At 44.7% G+C, this 23,515-nt stretch overlaps 1 protein-coding gene across 7 annotated transcripts in view; it reads left to right on the top strand.

Moving 5' to 3' along the window:
- Positions 1-23,515, top strand: part of KIAA1217 (KIAA1217 ortholog) — an 865,191-nt gene that overhangs the window by 833,651 nt on the left and 8,025 nt on the right. For 3 of the 7 annotated variants that reach the window (XM_011963833.1, XM_011963831.1, XM_011963836.1), the window contains 7 exons: positions 4,690-4,817; positions 6,271-6,418; positions 9,285-9,726; positions 12,794-12,977; positions 16,781-16,944; positions 18,015-18,182; positions 21,686-21,805. In XM_011963833.1, the coding sequence (XP_011819223.1) occupies positions 4,690-4,817; positions 6,271-6,418; positions 9,285-9,726; positions 12,794-12,977; positions 16,781-16,944; positions 18,015-18,182; positions 21,686-21,805 (1,354 nt within the window). The remainder of the gene's footprint in view (positions 1-4,689; positions 4,818-6,270; positions 6,419-9,284; positions 9,727-12,793; positions 12,978-16,780; positions 16,945-18,014; positions 18,183-21,685; positions 21,806-23,515) is intronic. The other 4 variants (XM_011963834.1, XM_011963835.1, XM_011963838.1 and 1 more) reach the window with 2 other exon arrangements.

The following is a 23,515-nucleotide window of genomic DNA, read 5'->3' as shown; positions in this document are numbered from 1 at the left end:
CTCAATAATACTCTGAGATTACAGCCTAGCATAGGAATGAGACAGAAAAAGTAATGGAACGAACATATCATAAGAGGGCTTTATCTGGTTGGATTTGTGGGAAGGCCACAGATGAGTAAGATATGCAAAGAGCCCTTAAGGATCTTCAGTCTAGCAAAGCCAACCTGATAAATAGGAGTATAGCCCCAAACACGGGATTTACAGGTACCAGTTGTACCCACACAAAAGAGAGACTAACCCAGGGATCAGGAAGACTTAACCTGAATGAAGTCATTCTTTGTATGACCTACAGGCCACACACAGTACCTTGCACACAGTAGTTTCAGAAATGGTTTGTTAGGCTGGGCACAATGGTTCACACGTATAGTCCCAGCATTTTGGGAGGCTGAGGCGGGAGGATCACTTGGGACCAGGAATTCAAGAACAGCCTGGGCAAAAAGCAGAACCCTGTCTCTACTAAAAATAAAAAATCAGCCAGGTGTGGTGGCATGCACCTGTAATCTCAGCTACTCAGGAGGCTGAAGCAGGAAGATTGCTTGAACCCAGGAGTTAAAGGCTGCATTGAGCTATGACTGCGCCACTGCATTCCAGCATGGATATTGGAGCATAGACCCAGTCTCTAAAAACAGAAAGAAATGGTTAAACTCAACTGAGATGGCCTTGAAAATGGGGAGATTGCATCAGCAGAGGCTAGAGAGGGAAGGACTTCCAGGCAGTAGAACCCTGCAAACCAACAAGTTTCTGGCCTGGAAAATGCAAGATGTCTTTGGAGAACTGGGTAGCAGTCCAGTTAGGCAGGAGAGTTGGGTGCAAGATACTAATAACATCCCATATTTGGGGAGTGCCATTCCATTTGCACACTGACTTCCTGTATCTTAGACCATACTCAAGGCCTCACGTACCTGCTTGATGCCTGTCTGGGCTGTGCCTACAGAGATTGGAAGATTCTTTAAGAGAAATCTGGATTTCTGGCTTTTCTGGAAAGTTCCAGGGTTCAACCCCAGATTCACAATTTCTGTGGATGGAGCTTAGGAATCTGCAGTTTACAAACAAAGCTGGTGATTCTGAAGCACCTTCACATTTGAGAGTTACTGCCTAGAACGATGAGGAAGACACTGAGTGTTTGGGTTTTTTTAGGTTTTGTTTTTGATCAAGGAAGTAGCAAAGCTAGAGTTGTATTGGAGAGAGGTCCCTCTGGTGATCATGTGCGGGACTGATTGAGGGGAAAATAGATCAGTGACTAGGAGACCATATGGGAAACTACTGTATCTGTCAGGCAAAGGCAGTGAGGCCTGAACCAAGCAGTGAAAGTAAGAATGAAGTCAAATGCAAAACGTCCTATGGTATTCACCACCTACGACTAGCTCTCAAAATTTTTCTTTAAAACACCTTTTGAAATATATATCCTTTTGGCTGGGTGCAGTGGCTCTTGCCTGTAACCCCAGCACTTCGGGAGGCTGAAGTGGGAAGATCGCTTGAGCCCAGGAATTCAAGACCAGCCTGGGCAACATAGGAACATAGGGAGACCCCATGTCTACAAAATAAAAATTAAAAATAAAAAGTAAACCCTAAGCCGGGCATGGTGGCACACACCTGTGGTCCCAGCTACTCAGGAGACTGAGGTAGGAGGATGGCTTGAGCCTGGCAGGTCAAGGCTGCATGATCACACCACTGCACCCCAGCCTGGGTAACAGAGCAAAACCCTGTTTAAAATAAAATTAAAAATAACTATATACATATATATCCTTTTAATAATGGTAGTGTAAATTTTCCTTCTATGAGGTATAAAGCAGGTCAACTGATTGGATGGCTAGATCTGAATGGCAAGAGAGCAGGTTATAAAAGACAGCTGGAAATAGCTAGAAGAGAAGAACTAGAATGTTTCTAGCATGAAAAACAAATATTTAAGGTGACGGATATCCCAAGTACACTGATTTGATCTGTACGAATTATATGTACTAAATTATCACATGCACCCCAAAACTCACAACTAGTATGCATTGATTTTTAAAAGCTTATTTTTTAAAAGCCAGGAATTTCAACTCTGGAATACCAGAACAGCAATATCCCTCTTTCCTTCCCCTCTCCCTCCTCATTCTTCTTTTCCTCCTTGTCCTTCTTCTTCCAAGCACTAGAATATAAGCCTCCTTGTGGAGACTTATATTCAACTCATATTAGGTTGAATTACTGGCGAGCCATTCAGAGGCAGAGAGATTAAATTTGGGTCTAAAACTATGAAAAGATGGGCCGGGCACGGTGGTTCACACCTATAATCCCAGCACTTTGGGAGGCCGAGGTGGGTGGATCACTTAAGGTCAGGAGTTAGAGACCAGTCTGGCCAACATGGCGAATCCCCATCTGTATTGAAAATACAAAAATTAGCTGGGCATGGTGGCGGGCACCTGTAATCCCAGTTACTCAGGAGGCTGAGGCAAGAGAATCACTTGAACTCGGGAGACGGAGGTTGCAGTGCTAAGATCGGGCCACTGCACTCCAGCCTGGGTGACAGAGAGAGACTTTGTCTAAAAATAAAAAATAAAACTACGAAAAGAAATTGGGTCTAGATAATTTCTACATGAAAATAATAATTGGTCTTCTAATAATAGTCAGGTGAAATATATTCCAACAAACTGGATGCTTCTTTTTAAAAAAGCTAGGATGAAAGGCAACTTAAACAAATAGAATGCTGTAAACTGTAACATCTATGAATATCTGACATTCTGTGGCGTGAAGGTGGTGTTTCAAAAGTCATATTGATTACCATGTCAAAAATATATTTCCAGCATTCGTTTTAGCCCCATGTCTCTCTTACATTTTTGAATTAATAAATTTGAATTTTAATGTTTTATCTAAAGTAGGTATCATAAACATTTGAATAGAAGTGACATTGTTGTGTACCATCGTATCAATATACATTTCTGTATATTCCATAAAGCTGTGAAGTTTAAGAGTCTCTGTATGCAAGGTTGTGAAATCCAAGAGGTATATTGTACAGAAGATATGAAAACAGAATTCTAGGCGGGCTGACTTTGAGTCAGATGACAGCCCCTTGGAGTATTAATTACACACTGACAGACATGTTGGTTGTTAACGGAATCAGGATAATATTTGTGTCTTAGCTCTTCCAGCAAAGCTTTGCAGGACTGGACGCTGTGTCCAGTCAATGCAGGGAAGTCATTCTGTTTGGTTATGCAATGGAAAAGAACTTTTCCACACGAAGTTACCATATTTAGAGCCCTTCAGTGGGGTGGCACAATCTCTTCGTGTCAAGAATGCAATAGCTGTAGGAAGTTTCCCGCTGGTGTGTTCACAGAACACTGAGCCCCTTTCCATAGTTCACGGACGTGGACAATGAGCAGATGAGGCTTTCCCCCTCTGGTCCTGAAGTAGCATCATTTCATCTGAAATGACCACAAGCAATTTTGGTGTATTTTTCATAACAGAATGAAAGACATGACCAAAAACTCCATCCCACTTCTTGCAGCGGAGGAATTTGTCATTTTCCCGGGGATCCTGTTGAACACATGTGGCATCCTGCCTGAACCCCTCCCGCAGCTGCCATGTGACCCAGAGCTCTATCCACTTGCGCACCTAAGTGGAAAGGGCCTTCGAGGGCCATCTGTTTGCAGATGAGGCCGTTCATTCCTTTTTCTCTTTCGAATGCTGGCTCCACACTCCGGGCTCCAGGAGGTGGGAATCACTGTTCACTTACTGCCCCCTAGTGGTCGCCATTTCCGAAACGGTCTGCGTTTCCGAAAGTTCTTTTTCTCTGCTTCCTTGAGAGAGACTTTTGTCTTTTAGATGTATAGGTGTTTAGGATGGGGTTAGTAATGTGCCCAAGGAGGTTACTGTTTTCTCAAGGGTGAGACCTCGAGCTCCCTCTCTTGGAGCTAGCATCCGCCTCTATCCACAGACACCACATCTGTCGTCATTTTTATTTTCTGCAGTCATTTCTTCTCTTGGTAGCCTGGAGAAGAAAGAGCTCATCCTTGTTGATGGGACAATCAGTATAAACCAGAGGTTCTCATTTAGGGGCAATTTTGTTCTCCCTTCCCCAGGGACATTGGACAGTGTCTGGGTCTGGAGACATTCTGGTTTGTTACAAGTTGGGGTAGGCAAGGTTGCTACTGGCATCGCGTAGATGAAGGCCAGGGGTGCTGGTAAACATCCTCACGTGCACAGTTTCCCCACACCACAACGAAGAATTACGCGGCCCCAAAATGTCAAATGCTAAAGTTGAGAAGCCTGATATGAATCAATGTGGGCTTCTCGTTTTACTGCACCGCAGGTCTCTCTCTCTGTGTCTCTCTCTCTCTGTGTCTCTCTCTCTGTCTTTCTCTCTCTCTCTCTCTCCTATCCCCCCCCCCCAACCTATCTCTCCCTCCAGCCCTCTGCTAGCATCAGCACCACTGAATATAAAGACTGGGTCCTTTGTTAGCCAGGCACAATCGTCCCTTCGGCCAATGTGGAACATTCCCTGGAAAAACCTCCTTGTACCTGCCTCACACCATTGCGAAATGTTGCCAGCCACTGTTAAAGATGAGCGCCCCCGCTCCACCACCATCACAGAGAGGCAGGGGAGGGGCTGGGGCTCTACACAAAATCAGAGGCGGAGACGGGCACTCGGCCCGCACTTCCTCTGTGAGGCCTGGTGTTCAGCTCTCTGTGCTGCTGTCCTTGCTCCCGCAGCGAGCTGGAAGACTTTGTTGAAGACTTGAAGGACTCCATGGCAGCCAGCCGATTGGTTACTCTGAAAGACGTGGAAGACGGGGCTTTCCTCCTGCGGCAAGTGGGAGAGGCTGTAGCTACCCTGAAAGGTAAGCTTTGTGCTGCGTCAGGGGAGGAGTCTGAACTATCTTTCCTGGGGTGTTTAAAAATCTGCCACATAGAGAAGGATTCATTCATGTATGCAAGTATTTATTAAACACCTACATGTGCCGGGCATTGTTCTGGGCACTTGCGATATCCCAGAGCGTAAACATCCCCCTCTTCCTGGAGCTGATATTATAGTGGGTGCTGTAAGATTTCACACTAAATGATTCCAGTAACACTTTCTATTTGCTAGGCTCTTACAGTGCACCAGGATGCATGTGCCAAACTCATTAAAAACACAAGGTGGGAGGATCACCTGAGCCCAGGAGGTCAAGACCAGTCTAGGCAACATAGACCCCCATTTCTACAAAAAAAAAAAAATTAGCCAGGTGTAGTGGTATATGCCTGTGGTACCAGCTACTCAGGAGGCTGAGGTGGTAGGATCTCTTGAGCCTGCAAGGTCAAGGCTATGGTGAGCCATCATTGCACCACTGCACTCCAGCCTGGCAGCCTGGCTGCCAGAGTGAGACCTTGTCTCAAAAAAAAAAAAAAAACCCAAAAAAATAAAATAAAATAAAATAAAAATAATCCTGTAACCAGGCATGGTGGCTCATGCCTGCAATCCTGGCACTTTGGGAGGCCAACACAGGAGAATTGCCTGAGGCCAGAAGTTCAAGACCAGCCTAGGAAACATAACAAAACCTCATCTCTTAAAAAAAAAAAAAATGTTTTTTTTCTGGCCAGGTGTAGTGGCTTATGCCACTTTGGGAGGCCGAGGCAGGCAGATCACCTGAGGTCAGGAATTCGAAACCAGCCTAGCTAACATAGTGAAACCCTGTCTCTACTAAAAATACAAAAATTAGTTGGGTGTGGTGGTACAAACCTGTAGTCCCAGCTACTCAGGAAGCTGAGGCAGGAGAATTACTTTAACCCAAGAGGCGGAGGTTACAGTAAGCCAAGATCATGCCGCTGCACTCCAGCCTGGGTGACACAGCGAGACTCCATCTCAAAAAAAGAAAAAAAAATTTAATTAGCTGGGCATGGTGGTGTGCAGCACCTAAATTGTCCCAGCTCTACAGGAGGCTGAGACAGGAGGATCGCTTGAGCCCAGGTGTTTGAGGCTCCAGTGAGCTCTGATCATGCCACTGCACTCCAGCCTGGATGACAGAGAGAGACCCCATCAATCAGTCAAATTACAAAGTAATAATAATAACCCTAATGGTCTATTGGCTTTATCCCAAATACACAAACAGGAAACAGGCCTAGAGGAGCTTTACCCTTGCCCAAGGTGACTTTCTCCAATGCTCCTCTGTGCTCTTAACCCAGTGCCACCTGAAGATGTGTGAGCCACCCTGTGGCTTGTGAACTCTGCACTTCTCTGTCCAGTATCGGAGTGCAGGATGAGGGTTGTCATTCTGGCTTTTTCTCCTCCAATTCACCTGCTGGTTTGGCCTGCAGGAGAATTTCCAACCTTACAAAACAAGATGCGAGCCATCCTGCGCATAGAAGTGGAGGCCGTGCGGTTTCTGAAGGAGGAGCCACACAAGCTGGACAGTCTCCTGAAGCGTGTGCGCAGCATGACAGACGTCCTGACCATGCTGCGGAGGTGACCGGGCCCTTATCGTGCTGGGGGTAGCCTGCGGAGGGGTATGCTGGGAAAGCGAGAGTGGAGGTTTGGGACTTCAGGCTTCCACCATGCTCCCAGAACATATCCAGTGTCCTGAGGAAAAGCCCCAAGTCCTTCTCACGCTTGAACTTTTATTGCAACATGGCTTGAGGTTCTAATTCTTCAACACAGGATTGTTAGGTGGAGCCCATCCTAGCGTTTAAAATTAATAGACACAATAAACATTGTTTTAATATCATCTGAAAGGCCAGCTGTGGGTGGCCACTCAGGAAGTAGAGGCAGAAGGAGCCCTTGAGCCCAGGAGTGTGAGGCTACAGTGAGCTAAGACTGAGCCACTGCACTCCAGTCTGGGCAACAGAGAAAGACTCCATTTCTTTAAAAAAAAAAAAAAAAAAAAATCATTTGAAGGTACATTTTTTAAAATAATATTTTGAAGTTGAAAAATTGATTGAAATAGTTTATTCGCCTCCTTCACTTCAGGGGCATAGATAAATTCAGTTCAAAGAAATGTAATAGAAGTAAACAAAGTCTTTCTTAAATGACCTCCTGAAGGAGCATCTGTGACATTGTTGGTCCTGCCTAGAAAAGAGAAACAAAGCCTTTTGAGTGGCTTGGGCCAGGCTCCCTTACTAAAGGTAAACCTGCTCATCAAAGAGGTCACAGTGGAGTAAAGACCAAAAGAAATTCAGGACTTTCACTGAAAAGAAAATTCCAGGCTGGGCGCGGTGGCTCAAGCCTGTAATCCCAGCACTTTAGGAGGCCGAGACGGGCGGATCATGAGGTCAGGAGATCGAGACCATCCTGGCTAACACAGTGAAACCCAGTCTCTACTAAAAAATACAAAAAACGGCCGGGCGCGGTGGCTCAAGCCTGTAATCCCAGCACTTTAGGAGGCCGAGACGGGCGGATCATGAGGTCAGGAGATCGAGACCATCCTGGCTAACACGGTGAAACCCCATCTCTACAAAAAATACAAAAAAACTAGCCGGGCGAGGTGGTGGGAGCCTGTAGTCCCAGCTACTCGGGAGGCTGAGGCAGGAGAATGGTGTAAACCCGGGAGGCAGAGCTTGCAGTGAGCTGAGATCCGGCCACTGCACTCCAGCCTGGACAACAGAGCGAGACTCCGTCTCAAAAAAAAAAAAAAAAAAGAAAGAAAGAAAATTCCAGTACTCCACACTCACTGAAAACACATATGCATGCAAAATTTGTGTTGCCGAAAGCACCTTCACTGGCCAGGCATAGTGGCTCACGCCTGTAATCCCCGCATTTTGGGAGCTGAAGTGGGTGGATCACTTGAGGTCAGGAGTTCGAGACCAGCCTGGCCAACATAGTGAATTCCCATAGGAATTATAGGCAGTGGCGTGCCTGTAATCCCACCTACTTGGGAGGCTGAGGGAGGAGAATTACTTGAACTCAGGAGGTAGAGGCTACAGTGAGCCGAGGTTGTGCCACCGCACTCCAGCTTGGGAGACAGAGCATGAAGTCACCTTCATGGAGATGATTATTGAAAATGGGAATGATCACTGGTTGCAGTGGCTCGTACTTGTAATCCCAGCTACTCAGGAGGCTGAGGTGGGAGGATCCCTGGAGCCCAGGAGTTCAAGGCTGCAGTGAGCTATGATCACACCACTGCACTCCAGCCTGGGTGACAGAGCAAGACTCCATCTCTACAAAAAATTATTTTAAAAATTAGCCAGGAAGGATGGTGTACACCTGTAGTCCCAGCTACTCAGGAGGCTGAGGCAGGAAGATCTCTTGAGCCTAAGAGTTTGAGGCTGCAGTGGGCTATGATTGAGTCACTGCACTCCAGTCTGGGCAACAGAGAGAGGCCCTGTCGCTTAAAAGAAAAGAAAATGGAAGAGATGGCTAAGGCAGAATGATAGGGAAAGGAGAGAACAAATCCTTGGGGATCTTTAAGAATCCAAGGGATTGGGGTAAAAAAAAAGTAAACAGCAAAAGAAAGAGCAGTGAGTAGCAGAAGAGTTATAGAATGCAATGGTTTTGTTCAAATGAAAAAAAAAGTAATATAATACAAAGGGGATGAGGGACTAATTAAAAATTAGAGGTCAAGTACCATGTTTGACATTGTCTCACACATAACTTTACAATCTTAATGTTAGTCCTAACAACAGGCCCTGAGGAAGTCATTAGCATCACCATCGTCATCTCCATCTTCATCATTACATTTTATGCAAAAGTACCTGAAACTTAAAGAGGCAAAGTTCTCAACGTTATATACAACATGAAATAACTGATATTCAAACACAGATCTGACACCAGACACCCTTTTCCACTACATCATGTGTGGGGTGGGGAGGGATATATAGCTTCAAATGACTCCAAACACCAGAGGAAGTTGAGGAGTAAACACGACTGTTAGATTTGGAGTCACTGTGTACCCTGTGGCAAGACTTGGCTGAATCCAGGTGGGGAAGCCAGTGAACAACAGGCTGAGATACAAAAGAGCAAACAGAAGGAATTAGAGTGAGGGCTGCCTTCCCAAGATGCTTGGCAGTGAAAGCAGGAGGGAATAAGCAAACTTTTGGCTTAGAACTAAGCACATCTGAGGCCTGCATAGGCCAGAATCGGGTGGAAGAGTTAGAGAGGCTGCTGTTAGACTCATGGTTCATTTCCCTCTACCCACCCCCCAAACGATGATGGAGTGGCAAGGGTCTGAGTACAACAGCACCAGCAAAAAGGGGTATTTCCATACATGTCCCTAAGCAGCTATTCTGAGCTTTGGGATGTGTGACTCCCACCTGGCTTTGGGATGACATAGCTTGCAAGTATGCCACCATGAGAAAGTGGCATGAGGGTTAATGCTGCTGTGCATGGTTTCTCCTAGACATGTCACTGATGGGCTCCTGAAAGGCACAGATGCAGCCCAAGCCGCACAGTACATGGCTATGGAAAAGGCCACGGCCGCAGAAGTCCTGAAGAGCCAGGAGGAGGCAGCCCACACTTCCAGCCAGCCCTTCCACAGCACAGGTGCCCCTGGCGATGCGAAGTCAGAAGTGGTGCCTTTGTCCGGCATGACGGTTCACCACGCACAGAGCTCCCCTGTGGCCATCCAGCCCTCGCAGCACTCCGTGGCCCTGCTGAACCCCGCTCAGAACTTGCCTCACGTGGCCAGCTCCCCCGCCGTCCCCCAGGAAGTAAGCTCCACCCTGCAGACGTTGCAGGCTCCACAGTCCCCACAGACACCCGTGAATGGGTCTGCCATGCAGAGCTTGTTCATTGAAGAAATCCACAGTGTGAGTGCCAAGAACAGGGCAGTGTCTATCGAGGTAGAGTCCTATTTCCATTTCTCATAACCCCATAAAGGAGTCTGATACATGGGCCTTTCCCTCAAAGCATTTATAGGCCGGATGATGACATAATTGTGTGTGGATCAGAGATAGAATTTTGGAAGTGGAAGTGGGATTCAGTGGCCAGGCTAAGAGATAGGTCATCTGGTTTCAGAGAAGGGTGAGACACCTAGCCTGTAGGAAGGTGAGGCAGTGGTGTGCTGGTAAATGTTTAACAACCAGCTCTCTGGTAGCGGTTGTGGTGGGGGTTGGCAGGGGGGCTATTCTATGTGTGGCATTTGCCAATTTCCATGGTGTAAATATCGCAACCATGGCTGATTTCAAGTTACAACATGACACCACTGCTGCCGAAGTTGGGAAGAAATGTGACAATCAGCTCTCCTGGGCCAGGACAAGCCAGCTTCAAGCACTCCATTGTGGTGAAGGCAGCCTGAAGAGGGTCTGCAACTCATGTAGACGATAAGTGGAACCTGGTTAGCAGGGGAGGGTGGTGAGGATATCCTAGGATACTAACATGCTGGATCGCAGTCTGGGACCATGACTAAGCCTGTCTAAGTGGAACAAGAACGAGGACCTAAGACTGGGGAAATGGCCTGGAAACTGACTTGAGAGTTTGAAAACCAGTCCATGATGTTTAGAGTTTATTTGGAAGGTGTCGGAGAAATGCTACAGCTTTAATCCATGATTTTTTTTAAATGGCATCTTCTGGAAATTAATCTAGAAACAACATACAGAATTGATTGAGGTGGTGGGTCTAGAATTAAGAGAGCTGGATGAGAAGTTACTATAGTCATCTAAGAATGAACGGTAGAGCAGTCAGAATGAAAAGAGAAAACTAGGTCTTAAGATCAAATGACATGAGGCCATGTGTGGTGGCTCATGCCTATAATGCCAGCATTTTGGGAGGCTGAGGCAGGTGGATCACTGGAACACGAGTTCAAGACTAGCCTGGGCAACATGGCAAAATCCCAACTCTACCAAAAAAAAATATACAAAAATTAGCTGGGCGCGGTGGCATGTGCCTGTCGCCCCAGCTACTCAGGGGGTTGAGGTGGGTGGATCACCTAGGTCCAGGGAGGTCAAGGCTTCAGTGAGCCAAGATCACATCACTGCACTCTAGCCTGGGCGACAGAGCGAGACCCTGTTTTAAAAACCATAAGATCAAATGACATATTACGTTTTTAAATATTCTTTTTATCAAGGGCTGGTATCAATGCTCCAATAACACATTTGGCTTTTCTACTTCTCTTTTTCTTCTTGCCTCGTAACTTTTCCTCCACTCATTTGCTTTATCCCCAGCAACCTTGTCCTAACCCTCCTGCCTCTACTGAAAATCACCAGTGGAGAGCTCAGGTTGGGTATATCGAGACGACCTGGCAAAACTGCCACAGCCGCAGTCACAGCCTCGGGGCCTCTGAACACTAGGTGGTTTCTCTCTGTCCCAAGGGCCCTGGCTTGCCCCTAATCAGAGCCAGCTATTTAAAAAACGCATATCACAAGGGTATGGAAATGTGATTGACCGGAGTGTGATTCTATTCCCAGTACCTAGTAGGGCAGGGGAGGAAAAGACATTTCCTCCTGAGAACTGGCAGACCTGTCACTTAAGACGTCTTGCCACTTTAAACATCTCAACATTTACAGGATGTCAGTATGATGGCACTCTTATTTAACAAATCTCCATTGAGGACCTAGTGGGCATAGTTATCATTGTGATGTGTGTGTTTTACACTTTGAGGGGAGATGTGAGTCATCTCTGAAAATGCCCTGATCCACAGGTATGGAGGCCGGGGTTTTTCTCCCAGATCTGCCACTGACAAATGGGGTGAGCTTTATTCATTCAACAGAGATTACCGAGCCCGCTATGTGCCAGGCCCTCGTAGGCTCGGGGGAAAGCCAGTGAACAGAAGACACAAAGTCTCTGCCCTCCAGAAACTTACCTACTTGTAGGAGGAGACAGAAAAAACGTATGTGCCAGGTGGTAATCAATGCTAGGAAGAAAAAATAAAGGAGGGTTAGAATGGTGGAGGTGGTGGCTATTATTTATATGTAATGAAACTTGGGCAAATTCTTCATCTCACTGGACCTCAAAGTTCCCATATGTTGATTCAGTGATCTTTGCCAATTCTTATGTTATGGGGTTCCACTAATCTTGGTGTGAATTTCCACCTTGCCCTCTTGGAATTATTAATGTGCTAGTTCAAAAATCACAGGAAAATGTTCTTTTAAAATGTGTACAGATGTTTTAAAATGCATTTTATGTATAACTCTCCGGTGTAGAACTTAAAGGAGCTTGCGGGTCATCTAAATAATACCTCCTCCCTCATTTTATAAGACAATGCAACCCAAAGGGCATATAGCAATTCTTTGATAGAAGTGGTTCTAAGACACAGGATTTTTGTTCTTAGTGTTGTGGGTTTTGATCGTTTGCTTGGACATCTCTTCTATAATGAAAACTCAATTTAAAAAAAATTTTAGGCTGGGCATGGCGGCTCATGCCTGTAATCCCAGCACTTTGGATTATAGACTCATGTCTCACTCAAGGCAGAAGGATTCCTTGAGGCAAATTGTTTAAGACCAGCCTGGGCAACATAACAGACCCCATCACTATTTAAAAAAAAAAAAAAATTAGCCAGGTGTGGTGGCTCACATGTGTAATCCTAGTTACTCAAGAGGCTGAGGCAGGAGGATTGCTTAAGCCCAGATGTTGGAGGCTGCAGTGAGCTATAATGACGCCACTGCACCGCAGCTTGGATGTCAGATTGAGACCCTGCCTCTAAAAAAGTAAATCTTGGTAGTAGAAGAAATACTTTTAAAAGCATGTTATTTTAAGTTCAGGGGTAGAAGTGCAGGTTTGTTACATAAGTAAATGTGTCATGCGGGTTCGTTGTGCAGATTATTTCATCACCCAGGTCTTAAGCCCAGTACCCATTAGTTATTTTCCCTGATCCTCTCCCTCCTTCCACCCTCCACCCTCTGAGAGGCCCCAGTGTGTGTTGTTCTCCTCTATGTATCCATGTAACGTTCTTTACCTGCTATATTCCTCCAGAAAGCAGAAAAGAAATGGGAGGAAAAAAGGCAAAATCTGGACCACTATAACGGGAAAGAGTTTGAGAAGCTCCTAGAAGAAGCTCAAGCCAATATCATGAAGTCAATACCAAATCTTGAGATGCCACCAGCTGCAGGCCCACTGCCAAGGGGAGATGCCCCAGTGGACAAGCTGGAACTTTCAGGTAAGGTCCAGTCCCACAGCAGGAACATATGGAGGTACATGGCCTTGGGCTACGGTGCCATCCACAACAGGACATACTCATCAACAGAACCAATATCTCAGTTCTTACAAATCTTACAAAATGTAAAACCTGGAAGAGCAAATCCTCTGGTGTTCCTTAGATCTTTACTACTATCTCTTTTTCTTTCTTTCTTTCTTTCTTTCTTTTTTGTTTTTTTGAAATGGGGTCTTGCTCTGCCACCCAGGCTGGAGTGTAGTGGTATGATCATAGCTCACTATAACCTCCAACTACTGGGCTCAAGCAATCCTCCCACCTTAGCCTCCCAAGAAGTAGCTAGGGCTATAGATGTGCACACCACTGCATATGTCTAATTTTTTTTTTATTTTTTGAGAGACAGGTTTCTCACTGTGTTGCTTTGGCTGGTCTCGAACTTCTGGCCCCAAGCGATCCTCCTGCCTCAGCTTCCAGAGTAGCTAGAATTACAGGCTTGAGCCACACTTGATTTCACTACTACTGTTTTACCCTAGCCGTAGAGAGGCCGAGTTCTGTGTTAGGATTCTAGAATAATGGCCAATAAAGGAAAATTTAAATTCCTAGTATTTGCCTTTTCTATGCATTTGTGATACTTCACGGCACGAGCTGGGAAAATATTAGGCCTGCATTTAAGACAAGAGCTTTTTGTATGCTTGCAGAAAGAAAATGGTAGCTTTTATGAGCTACCAGGGGATATTAGATCATAAGGCAAAATTTTTTAATCAAAATTATTAGAATATATATTTAACCAACTCAACTATGGAAGTTAAATGCCAACCTGTCAATAATAATATAACTTCTAGGAATCTCAACCTATTAAATATTCCATCATTTACAAACCATGCATCTTATTCTGATCTTAAAATTATGGACCCAGATGTTATTTTACTTGCAGCCTAATGTCTCCTCAGTGTCACATTCCACAGTGCCTTATCCAGCAACTATAATTAATTTGGAAAGGAATCCCCATCTTGGCTTGCATGTCAAGAAACATTAAAGTGGATTCCATTTATAACCACTATACAGTCATCCCTTGGTATCCACGGGAGATTGGTTCCAGGACTCCCATCGGATACCAAAATCTGAGGATGTTCCAGTTCCTGGTATAAAATGGCATGGTATTTGCATGTAACCTACTCACATCCTCCCATATACTTTGTGGGGCCAGCACACCTCTGCTGTGTGACTCTGCTGCCTGCCTCCATATACTTTCAATCATCCCTGCATTACTTATGATACCCAATACAATGCCTACACGTTACTTCACTTGTGTGGATTCAACATTGTACTTGGTGCAAGGCAAATTCAAGTTTTATTTTTTGGGATGCGGAGGGAATTTTTTTTTATACATATTTTCCATCTGTAGCTGGTTGAATCCACAGATGTGGAACCCATGGATGCAAAGGACCACCTACCTGCACCTGTCTCCTCCCCAGTTTTCATCCAGTTCATCCCCTAAAGCTCCACTCACTGCAGCCCTCCCCTGCCGTCTGTGCTAAGAGGCTTTTCTTATGCCTTTCCCCACCTGCCAGTTGTGTCAGGTCTGTCTAGGGTCCTGGGCGGGGCAGCTCTTCTCACACAAAGGTGACTTTCCTCCCACAGTTCCCATGGAGAATTTCTGATGGAGAAAATGCCCTAGCTCATCACACTTTTTTTTTTTTTTTTTCTTTTGAGACTGAGTCTCACTCTGTCACCCAGGCTGGAGTTCAGTGGCATGATCTTGGCTCCCTGCAACCTCTGCCTCCTGGGTTCAAGCAATTCTCCTACCTCAGCCTCCCAAATAGCTAGTATGACAGGCACTCACCACCATACCTAGCTAATTTTTGTATTTTTAGTAGAGACAGGGTTTTACCATGTTGGCCAGGCTGCTCTCCAACTCCTGACCTCAGGTGATCCACCTGCCTCGGTCTCCCATAGTGCTGGGATTACAGGCCTGAGCCACCGGCCAGCTCATCACATTTTTATCTTGCCTAATTCTGCTCTCTCTGCCGCATTATTAATTTTGTCATAGAGTCCTCTGATGTTTCATACAGGTCTCATAACTGTTCCTTCTCATGACTGAACAACAAAAGCATATTACATTTTGTTCACTTACCTCATTTTGGCTCTTGATTCTATCTGATTTTTTTAATTTGCATAAATCACTTTTAAAATTACTCCCCAAGGTATTTTGACTTAGTTCAAATGTTCTTGTTTTTTCTTTTTCAATGCATCTCTGAGTTGGTCTCAGAAACAGTCCAGTGATGGACAGGCTACCAGAAATGTGTGAAGGTAGCATCCGTGACCTGTAAACATTAGTTTCTGTCATTTTAATTTATTTGTCATGGAATTATCATTTTGAATGTATTTTTGTTGATTAATGAGGCAAACTTCTAAGTGTAGAGTTTTAAATACCATTTGTATTTCCCCTTGTGTGAATTTTCTATTTGGATAATGGAGGAATATGGATAATGATCAAAAATTGATAAAGGCCGGCATGGTGGCTCATGTCTGTAATCCCAGTGCTTTTGGAGGCCAACATGGGAGGAATCACTTGAAGCCAGGACTTTAAGAGCAGCCTGGGCAACATAGTGAGACCCCATCTCTACAAAAATTTAAAAAGCAGCTGGGCGTGGTGGCACACACCTGCAGTTCCAGCTACTCTGGGCTGACGCAGGAAGATTGCTTGAGCCCAGGAGTTTGAGGCTGAGGTGAGTCGTGATGGCACCACTACACTTCTGCCTAAGTGAAAGAGCAATACCCCGTCTCAAAAATAAAACCAAAAAGGCCGGGTGCAGTGGCTCACACCTGTAATCCCAGCACTTTGGGAGGCTGAGGCAGACAGATTGCTTAATCCCAGGAGTTCAAGACTAGCCTGTGCAACATGCAAAACCCCATCTCTACACAAAAAAATAAAGAAAGAAAGAAAATAAAGAAAATTAGCCAGGTGTTATGGTGCACACCTGTAATGCCAGCTACTAGGGAGGCTGAGGTGGGAGGATCACCTGAGCCCGGAAAGTCAAGGCCTCAGTGAGCCTTGATCACACCACTGCATTCCAGAGTGGGTGACAGTGAGACCTTATCTAAAAAATAAAAAAATTTAAAAATTTTGTTTAATTAAAAAAATCAAATCTACTTCCTCTCCAACTTTGTTCTCATTTGCATCCCATTTTTTCTCTGGCCCTCCCTAGGCCAGATTCTACTGTGACATTGACCTTCAGCAGAAAACCCTCTTGCTGATGCTATTTTTTCAGACTGAGGGATGAAGACTTTCGAGGCCAAGCAGAGGGCTATGGATTTGCCTTTGGGCTCCGATTTTTTTTTAATCTATACAAGTACTACTCAGCTTTTTTGCATAACAAGAATGTTATTTAATAATATTAATAACAGGCAGTACTTTACATAGCATTTACATTAAGCCAAGCTCAGTATGTAAGTCATTCAATCCTAATGACACCCCAAAGGAAAGTATATTATAATACATTTAATATATGTATATTAAATTAGTATATTATATTATACTATATTAGTAAAAAAGTATATTATAATACATTTAATCTCATCATTTAACAGATGAGAAAACTGAGACTGAGAGAGGTTTAGTAACTTGTGCAGGGTCTTTTTGGGATTTAAATCCAGTCGCTCTCTAGGGTCTATACACTTAATGCTTGCTCTATGGAGAGGAGAGAAAATTTTTAAATCAGATTGCATTGAGTTTGTAGCAATATACCAGACTTTCTGGATATTTTCTTGCAAAAAGATTATTCTTGCAATGGTGCACTGTTTTCCAGAAGATTCTCCAAATTCAGAACAGGACTTGGAAAAGCTGGGGGGAAAGTCGCCCCCTCCCCCTCCCCCACCTCCTCGTCGAAGCTACCTGCCAGGATCGGGACTCACCACCACGAGGTCAGGAGATGTGGTCTACACCGGCAGAAAGGAGAACATCACCGCTAAGGTCTGATAGGCTAAGCCCTGGTAAACTGGCCTCTGGGTTCAGATGATACCCTTAGACAAGGTTCTGTCTGTTAGAACATAAAAAGTAGTGAGGCAGAGAATTAGTGACTCGACCATACAAGATCCCCAGGAAGCACCACAAGTGGGACAGTGGCAGCCAGTATGATTGGACGAGACCCAGACCATGAGTTTCATCCTTATTTGACTTTTAGCTGCAACAATGTGAAACGCAAATCACAAGCTATTTCCTATGTGGGCATCATAAGGTTGAAAATGAGGGTAGGAGGGGGAAACAAAGATTATCTTCCAAAGGTAACTGAGGTGAGCTGACACTGTTGTGGGAGTCTATACAGAAAGATGTTCAAAGAACTTTAGATTCCACTTAACTAGCCAAGTGTTAGCTTTTATGTGAAATGTAAAACACAGTTTCCAAAGAGATGGAGTATAGGAGGGCCTTTCATGAGGACTGTGTTAGTCTGTTCTCAGGGTGCTGAAAAACACATGCCTGAGGCTGGGTAATTTATAAAGGAAAGAGGTTTAATGGACTCACAGTTCCATGTGGCTGGGGAGGCCTCACGATTATGGCAGAAGATGAAGGAAGAGCAAAGGGACTTCTTACATGGTGGCAGGCAAGAAAGAGATTGTGCGGGGGAACTCCCATTTACAAAACCATCAGATCTCGTGAGACTCACTCACCACCGTGAGAACAGCATGGGAAAGACCTGGCCCCATGATTCAATTACCTCTCACCTGATCCCTCCAGTGGCACGTGGAAATTATGGGAGCTACGATTCAAGATGAGATTTGGGTGGGGTCACAGCCAAACCATATCAAAGACACTGAATGTTGAAGAGTTCCAATTATATTATCATTGTTTAATCCATTCATCAAAATGACAACTTATGCAAACACAAACCCAAACTAAATGCAAAGGGATAAAATAACCTTTCAGCTATTTTCTCAGCTAAGATCTAGGAAGCCAGTGTTATAGGCAGTGAGGGACCATCTGTCCCTGTTTTGCTAGCACCTAGGAGATGTTAAGCCACTATCCATGGTTTCAATCTCCCATAGGCAAGCAGTGAAGATGCTGGACCAAGCCCACAGACCAGAGCCACAAAATGTCCAGCAGAGGAGCCTGCTTCAGCCTGGACCCCATCCCCACCCTCTGTCATTACCTCCTCCTCAAAGGATGAGGAGGAAGAAGAAGAAGAAGGAGACAAAATAATGGCAGAACTCCAGGTATGTGGGTGCGGTGACTGACATTGGCTCCTTGCCTCCCGTCTGGGTCTCTCCAGCCATGGCACTTACAGATTTGTTAGCAAGAGAGCCAGGAAAGCACATGGACCAGGACCATAGAAGCTGTGTCTTCTGGCCTTGGCCTTTGCTTTCCCAAGATGGCGCTGAACAAGGCTCTCAGGGTGCCTATATGATGTGCAAGGAATGACCGTTTCACAAAACAACTCACGCTTTCCTAACTCTGGCTGGTAGGATTGACTCTCCTTTCTTTCCATCTTAAGAGACTCTGCTTCATTTCAAAAGCAAGTAAGATAAGGATTAGAAATACCAGCTATTGTCCTGTCTTGATAAGGACAGACTGAAGCACACGTTAGGTGGGTTCCCATTCCTTGGCTTTACCACTTAGAGCCACTGACCTTGGATGGTGAACTCAAGGCCAATGACTGGCTTCCTGTGGTCCATACCAAGTCCCTGTTCAATGTCAATGTCATCTTTTCAGATATTATGAAAAGCGGAATTATTTTGTTTTCCGTTTTCCTTGGTCTATTTGAGAAATGATACTGTATTAGTTTTAGATATTTATTTTTTAACTATGACATAGTCCACTCATAGGATGAAGGATGGGGTGCCAAGGTTGTGCCCAAAACTGATCCCACATTCCCATCACGGATGTGATTCTACCTCAGGTCTATGTCCTGAGAACTTGTCTCATCAGAGACATGTACACAATTCCTAGAACAAACTTTGTGTAGAATATTTCATTTGCCTCATGCTTCTTATAGGATTTTTCTGTCAATCAGATAGTTGGAACACCAGCACCTTGGGGCTCAAAAACATGTTAGCTTTTTACCAGAGTACCAATGGCTTTGTGCCAACCCATAAATTTTCATTTTTTCTATGGAGTAGGAAGAACTTTCAATCCACATGATTTTCACTGCACTTGTTCTACTCTGGTTTCCATGGTAATAACTGCCAAAATTGAGCTGCCTGGATTTTGCAGGGAAAACAGAACTGCTGGTTGAGTTGTCACATTCATGAGCCCTTTCACGCTTCACTAAAACTCACAGACTAGCCTGGGACATCCCCGCAACCAATCAGGCTATTTGCAGGTTTTTAGAAGGCTTGGATAATTGTTTTCATAGGAACCCCAGATTTATAAAGCTGGTATCTTTCAGGCTTGTGGATAATTTTTTACACCTCTGTAAGAGAAATACTAAATTTGTTGCAGCCACTTATAGCCCACCACTGAGGGACACTTTTCTCCATTGAAGTCTAAATATTTGATGCCCTCTTTGACTACTTTACAGACATTGGCATATCTGGCTTCATGCCATATTCTTGGTGGTTAGATAATAAGAGTGGTGGCCGGGCGTGGTGGCTCACACCTGTAGTCCCAGCATTTTGGGAGGCCGAGGCGGGCAGATCACCTGAGGTCAGGAGTTCGAAACCAACCTGGCCAACATGACAAAACCCCATCACTACTAAAAAATACAAAAATTAGCTGGGCGTGGTGGCAGGTGCCTGTAATCCCAGCTACTCAGGAGGCTGAGACAGGAGAATCACTTGAATCCGGGAGGTGGAGGTTGCAGTGAGCCAAGATCATACCACTGCACTCCAGCCTGGGTGACAAGAGTGAAACTCTGTCTCAAAAAAAAAAAAGTGGTGAATGAAGTACTCTAACCTTAATTCAACCAAACCCTGTTAGCCCTCTGGCTGGGATAGAAACCCAGCCTGCTAAATCCGCAACTCGGTCAATGGCCTGTGGCCATAATGCTTCTCTTATTTCTACACCTTCTCAAGGCAGGACAAGGAGAAGCTGTGGCCCCTTCTAAGGACAATTGTGCAACCACTTTCTGTGTGTGCTCCACATCTCCAGGCATCAGAAGAAAAACAGGCTCTGAAATCGAGGGCCTAATAGCTCAAAGGAGATGGCAGTTGGCATTTGTAAGCAGCGCTCTAAGTAAGCGGATAAACCAAACGCATCCAGGGCATGCTAGGACTGGTGTGACTAAGAAACAGCAAGGAGACCAGGTGCAGCAGAGACAGGGGAGCAAACAGCCTGGAAAAAAAGGCCAGAGAAAGTCCCTCATCAGCCACCTTCAGATTTCAGGACTAGTGATGGAATGTTTACTGAAGGAGGGCATATATTATTCTTTCTGCTGGCAGAGATATCTCCAAATGACAACATTTGACATAAAGAAAACACTAGGCAATTATTTAGGCTGATTCATTTAAATATGTGGTCTTTCGCCGGGCACAGGGGTTCATACTTGCAATCCCAGCACTTTGGGAGGCTGAGGTGGGCAGATCGTTTGAGGTCAGCAGTTTGAGACCAGCCTGGCCAACATGGTGAAACCCCGTCTCTACTAAAAAAACTACAAAAAATCAGCCAGGCATGGTGGCAGGTGCCTGTCATCCCAGCTACCTGGGAGGCTGAGGCAGGAGAATTGCTTGAACCCAGGAAACAGAGGTTGCAGTGAGCTGAGATCTCACCACTGCACTCCAGCCTGGGCGACAGGGCGAGACTGCCTCAAATAAATAAACAAACAAATAAATAAAAATAGTTTTTAATCCTAGCTGCACATTAGAATTATTTTGGGAGTTAAAAAAAAATTCCTACAGCTCAGAGATTCTGATTTGTGTGTTCTCTGAGTGGGGTCTCAAGAGTATTTGAGAACAACAGTGTATTTTTTTAACCTGGGTGGTATATAGCCTGGTTGAGAACCACTGATGTCCATAAGTTTGGGTCCCTGAGTTACTAGTCTCTCCTCTCATGATCAGGACATTGCTCACATGTCGGCTTCCTTTTTAGCCCTGTAGACACCATCTATGTCTGTACTTTCTCCCTTTGAGAACTGGCCTCCCTGACTTAAATTCACAAGAACCAACTATTGGCTCTTACAGTTTTCAGAGACAAATCTCCAGGATGCAGGCAGCTCCTAGGCCACTCGGAATGACATCGTTGCTTAAAAGCATCACTTTATTGGAAATGAGCCTCAGAACACTTTGGAGCGCGGTAGTACCTATTTCAGAGAACGGTTGTTAAGAGAACTTTTATTCTAAGACTTAAAGGTTTAAAATGGCTTCTGAGCTTTTGCTGTATAATTTCAATAAAGCTCATAAAAAACAAGGAGGAAGAAAAAAGAAAGATAGTTTTTTGTTTTAATTTATTTACATATTGAGCATTTTTTAAAGGTGAAAGCAAGAAGCCCTCCTAAGTACCAATTTAGGTTCAGCTCAGATAGGCAGAAAAGGTAGTAGCGTCTGTTTTATCTTGGCATTCCCCAAGAAAGGAAGGCAGCCTTCGCCCCAGGCTCAGCCTCCAAGCCAGCTTTGTCAACATGAGAGAACGTGGGGAGCAAGATTCAGGGTGCTACCTCCCTGGCCTAAACCTGCCTGCAGGACCCGGTCTGGGGTCCCCAAGCATCCGGTTGTTCCTGCCTGTTTCCGTCCGTTTTCCTCAGTACCCTTGGATCCCTGTTAACCTCAGTATTTTAATTCCTTAGGCATTCCAGAAGTGTTCCCTTATGGATGTAAATTCAAACAGTCATGCTGAGCCATCCCGGGCTGACAGTCACGTTAAAGACACTAGGTCGGGCGCCACAGTGCCACCCAAGGAGAAGAAGGTAACGTGGCAACTGCACATTTGCCACACGGTTGGGAGTCCTTCCTTCCTTGCTCTGACACTAACATGGCTCTTGTACTCGACCTTTGTCCCCTCTGTCTTTTTTCTCTCTCTCCTTTTTTTTTTTTTTTAACTAATGGAAACACAGGTATAGGTTAAAATCAGAGATATCTTGCTCAGGTTTTCAGAGCAAACACTGTGTTCCAGCCCACAGCATACAATAGTATATGCAGAATTTAGACACTATCTTCCCAAACTAAAGAGTATACACCTTTCAGTACTTTCTAGAACAACTCTAGAAAGAAATATATAGAAACAGCAACCAAGTATTTAGCAGTTTTTCTAATTTGTAACATCCTTTGGGCAAAAAAGAAAAACAAGTATCTATGTTAAAAAAAAATTAGGTAAAAATCAGTCGGGTGCAGTGGCTCACATCTGTAATCCCAGCACTTTGGGAGGCCGAGGGAGGTGGATCCCCTGAGGTCAGGAGTTCGAGACCAGCCTGGCCAACATGGTGAAACCCCATCTCTACCTAAAATACAAAAAATTAGCTGAGTGTGGAGGTGGACACCTCTATTCTCAGCTACTCAGGAAGCCAAGGCAGGAGAATCGCTTGAACCCTGAAGTCAGAGGTTGCAGTGAGCTGAGATCGCACCACTGCACTCCAGCCTTGGCAACAAGAGCAAAACTCTGTCTCAAAAAAAGAAAAAGTAAAAACCTTTGTTTTGGGGAAGAAAATGCATGGTAGAAAGTACCTACCACCACACACAGGTGTAACTTCATGGAAACATACAAATGTGTATTTGCACAAACGTCCAAGGATGCCAAACAGAATTTTTGCTAAGTATTATCCATTTATAAAGTATACCTTCCAAGATAGTAAGTTCAGTATAGTTTTAGTGTTAAAATATATGTGTGACGCCAAAAAAAAAAAATCCAGGCTCTGAAACAAAGTCTGCTGTCATTGTAAAAGTACTCTAGGGAAATGACCATGGCCTGAATGTTTGAAATGCAACTTTAAGTTGCACCTAGAGCATCTATGATTTTTAGATATAGAGACATCTTACTTGAATTAAGCCTCCGTCTAAACTTCAGGATAAAAAGCTTGCAATGACCAATTCAAGGCCTAACATTTTTCTCCAGGGACTTATCTTTCAGAATTCAAAGATTCTAGCTTTCCTTAAACAAAGTCAAACTAACCAGATGCAAGATAGCCCGATAGCTACTACAGATGGGTACCTCGGTCCATGTATGACAGCTCAAGGAGGTAGATGCTGTATCACAAAACTGAAAGGCTATTCTAACACAACAGTTCAAGAGACACAGGCCAAGGAAGCCAACCCACTTCTCCTTGGCTCATAGCCACGATGGCGCCCTTGTGTAAACTCTCTGCCACATAAACTGACATGTGACACTGTTAATGGGGGAAGAGAATCTCACTATATACCAAGGGGGGTTACTGTTGATAAATGTTTCTCATGAAGAAAACCTGGCCTGGCCTGGTGGCTCACACCTGTAATCCCAGCACTTTGGGAGGCCAAGACAGAAGAATCACTTGAGGCCAGGAGTTATCCAGGGTGCTTACTCTGGATAATTAATCTCACTAGATTAACCTACTTCAGAATGACCATGAGTATCAGACTTCTCTTATCCCCGATTTTGGGTCCTTATTAACCTCTTCCAGGGCTGAGTATTTACCCTTCCATAAATC

The sequence above is a fragment of the Colobus angolensis genome, unplaced genomic scaffold (assembly GCF_000951035.1).
Source record: "Colobus angolensis palliatus isolate OR3802 unplaced genomic scaffold, Cang.pa_1.0 Scaffold63, whole genome shotgun sequence".
Classification (NCBI taxonomy): Eukaryota; Metazoa; Chordata; class Mammalia; order Primates; family Cercopithecidae; genus Colobus; species Colobus angolensis.
This window is presented reverse-complemented; position numbering and strand designations above follow the sequence as displayed.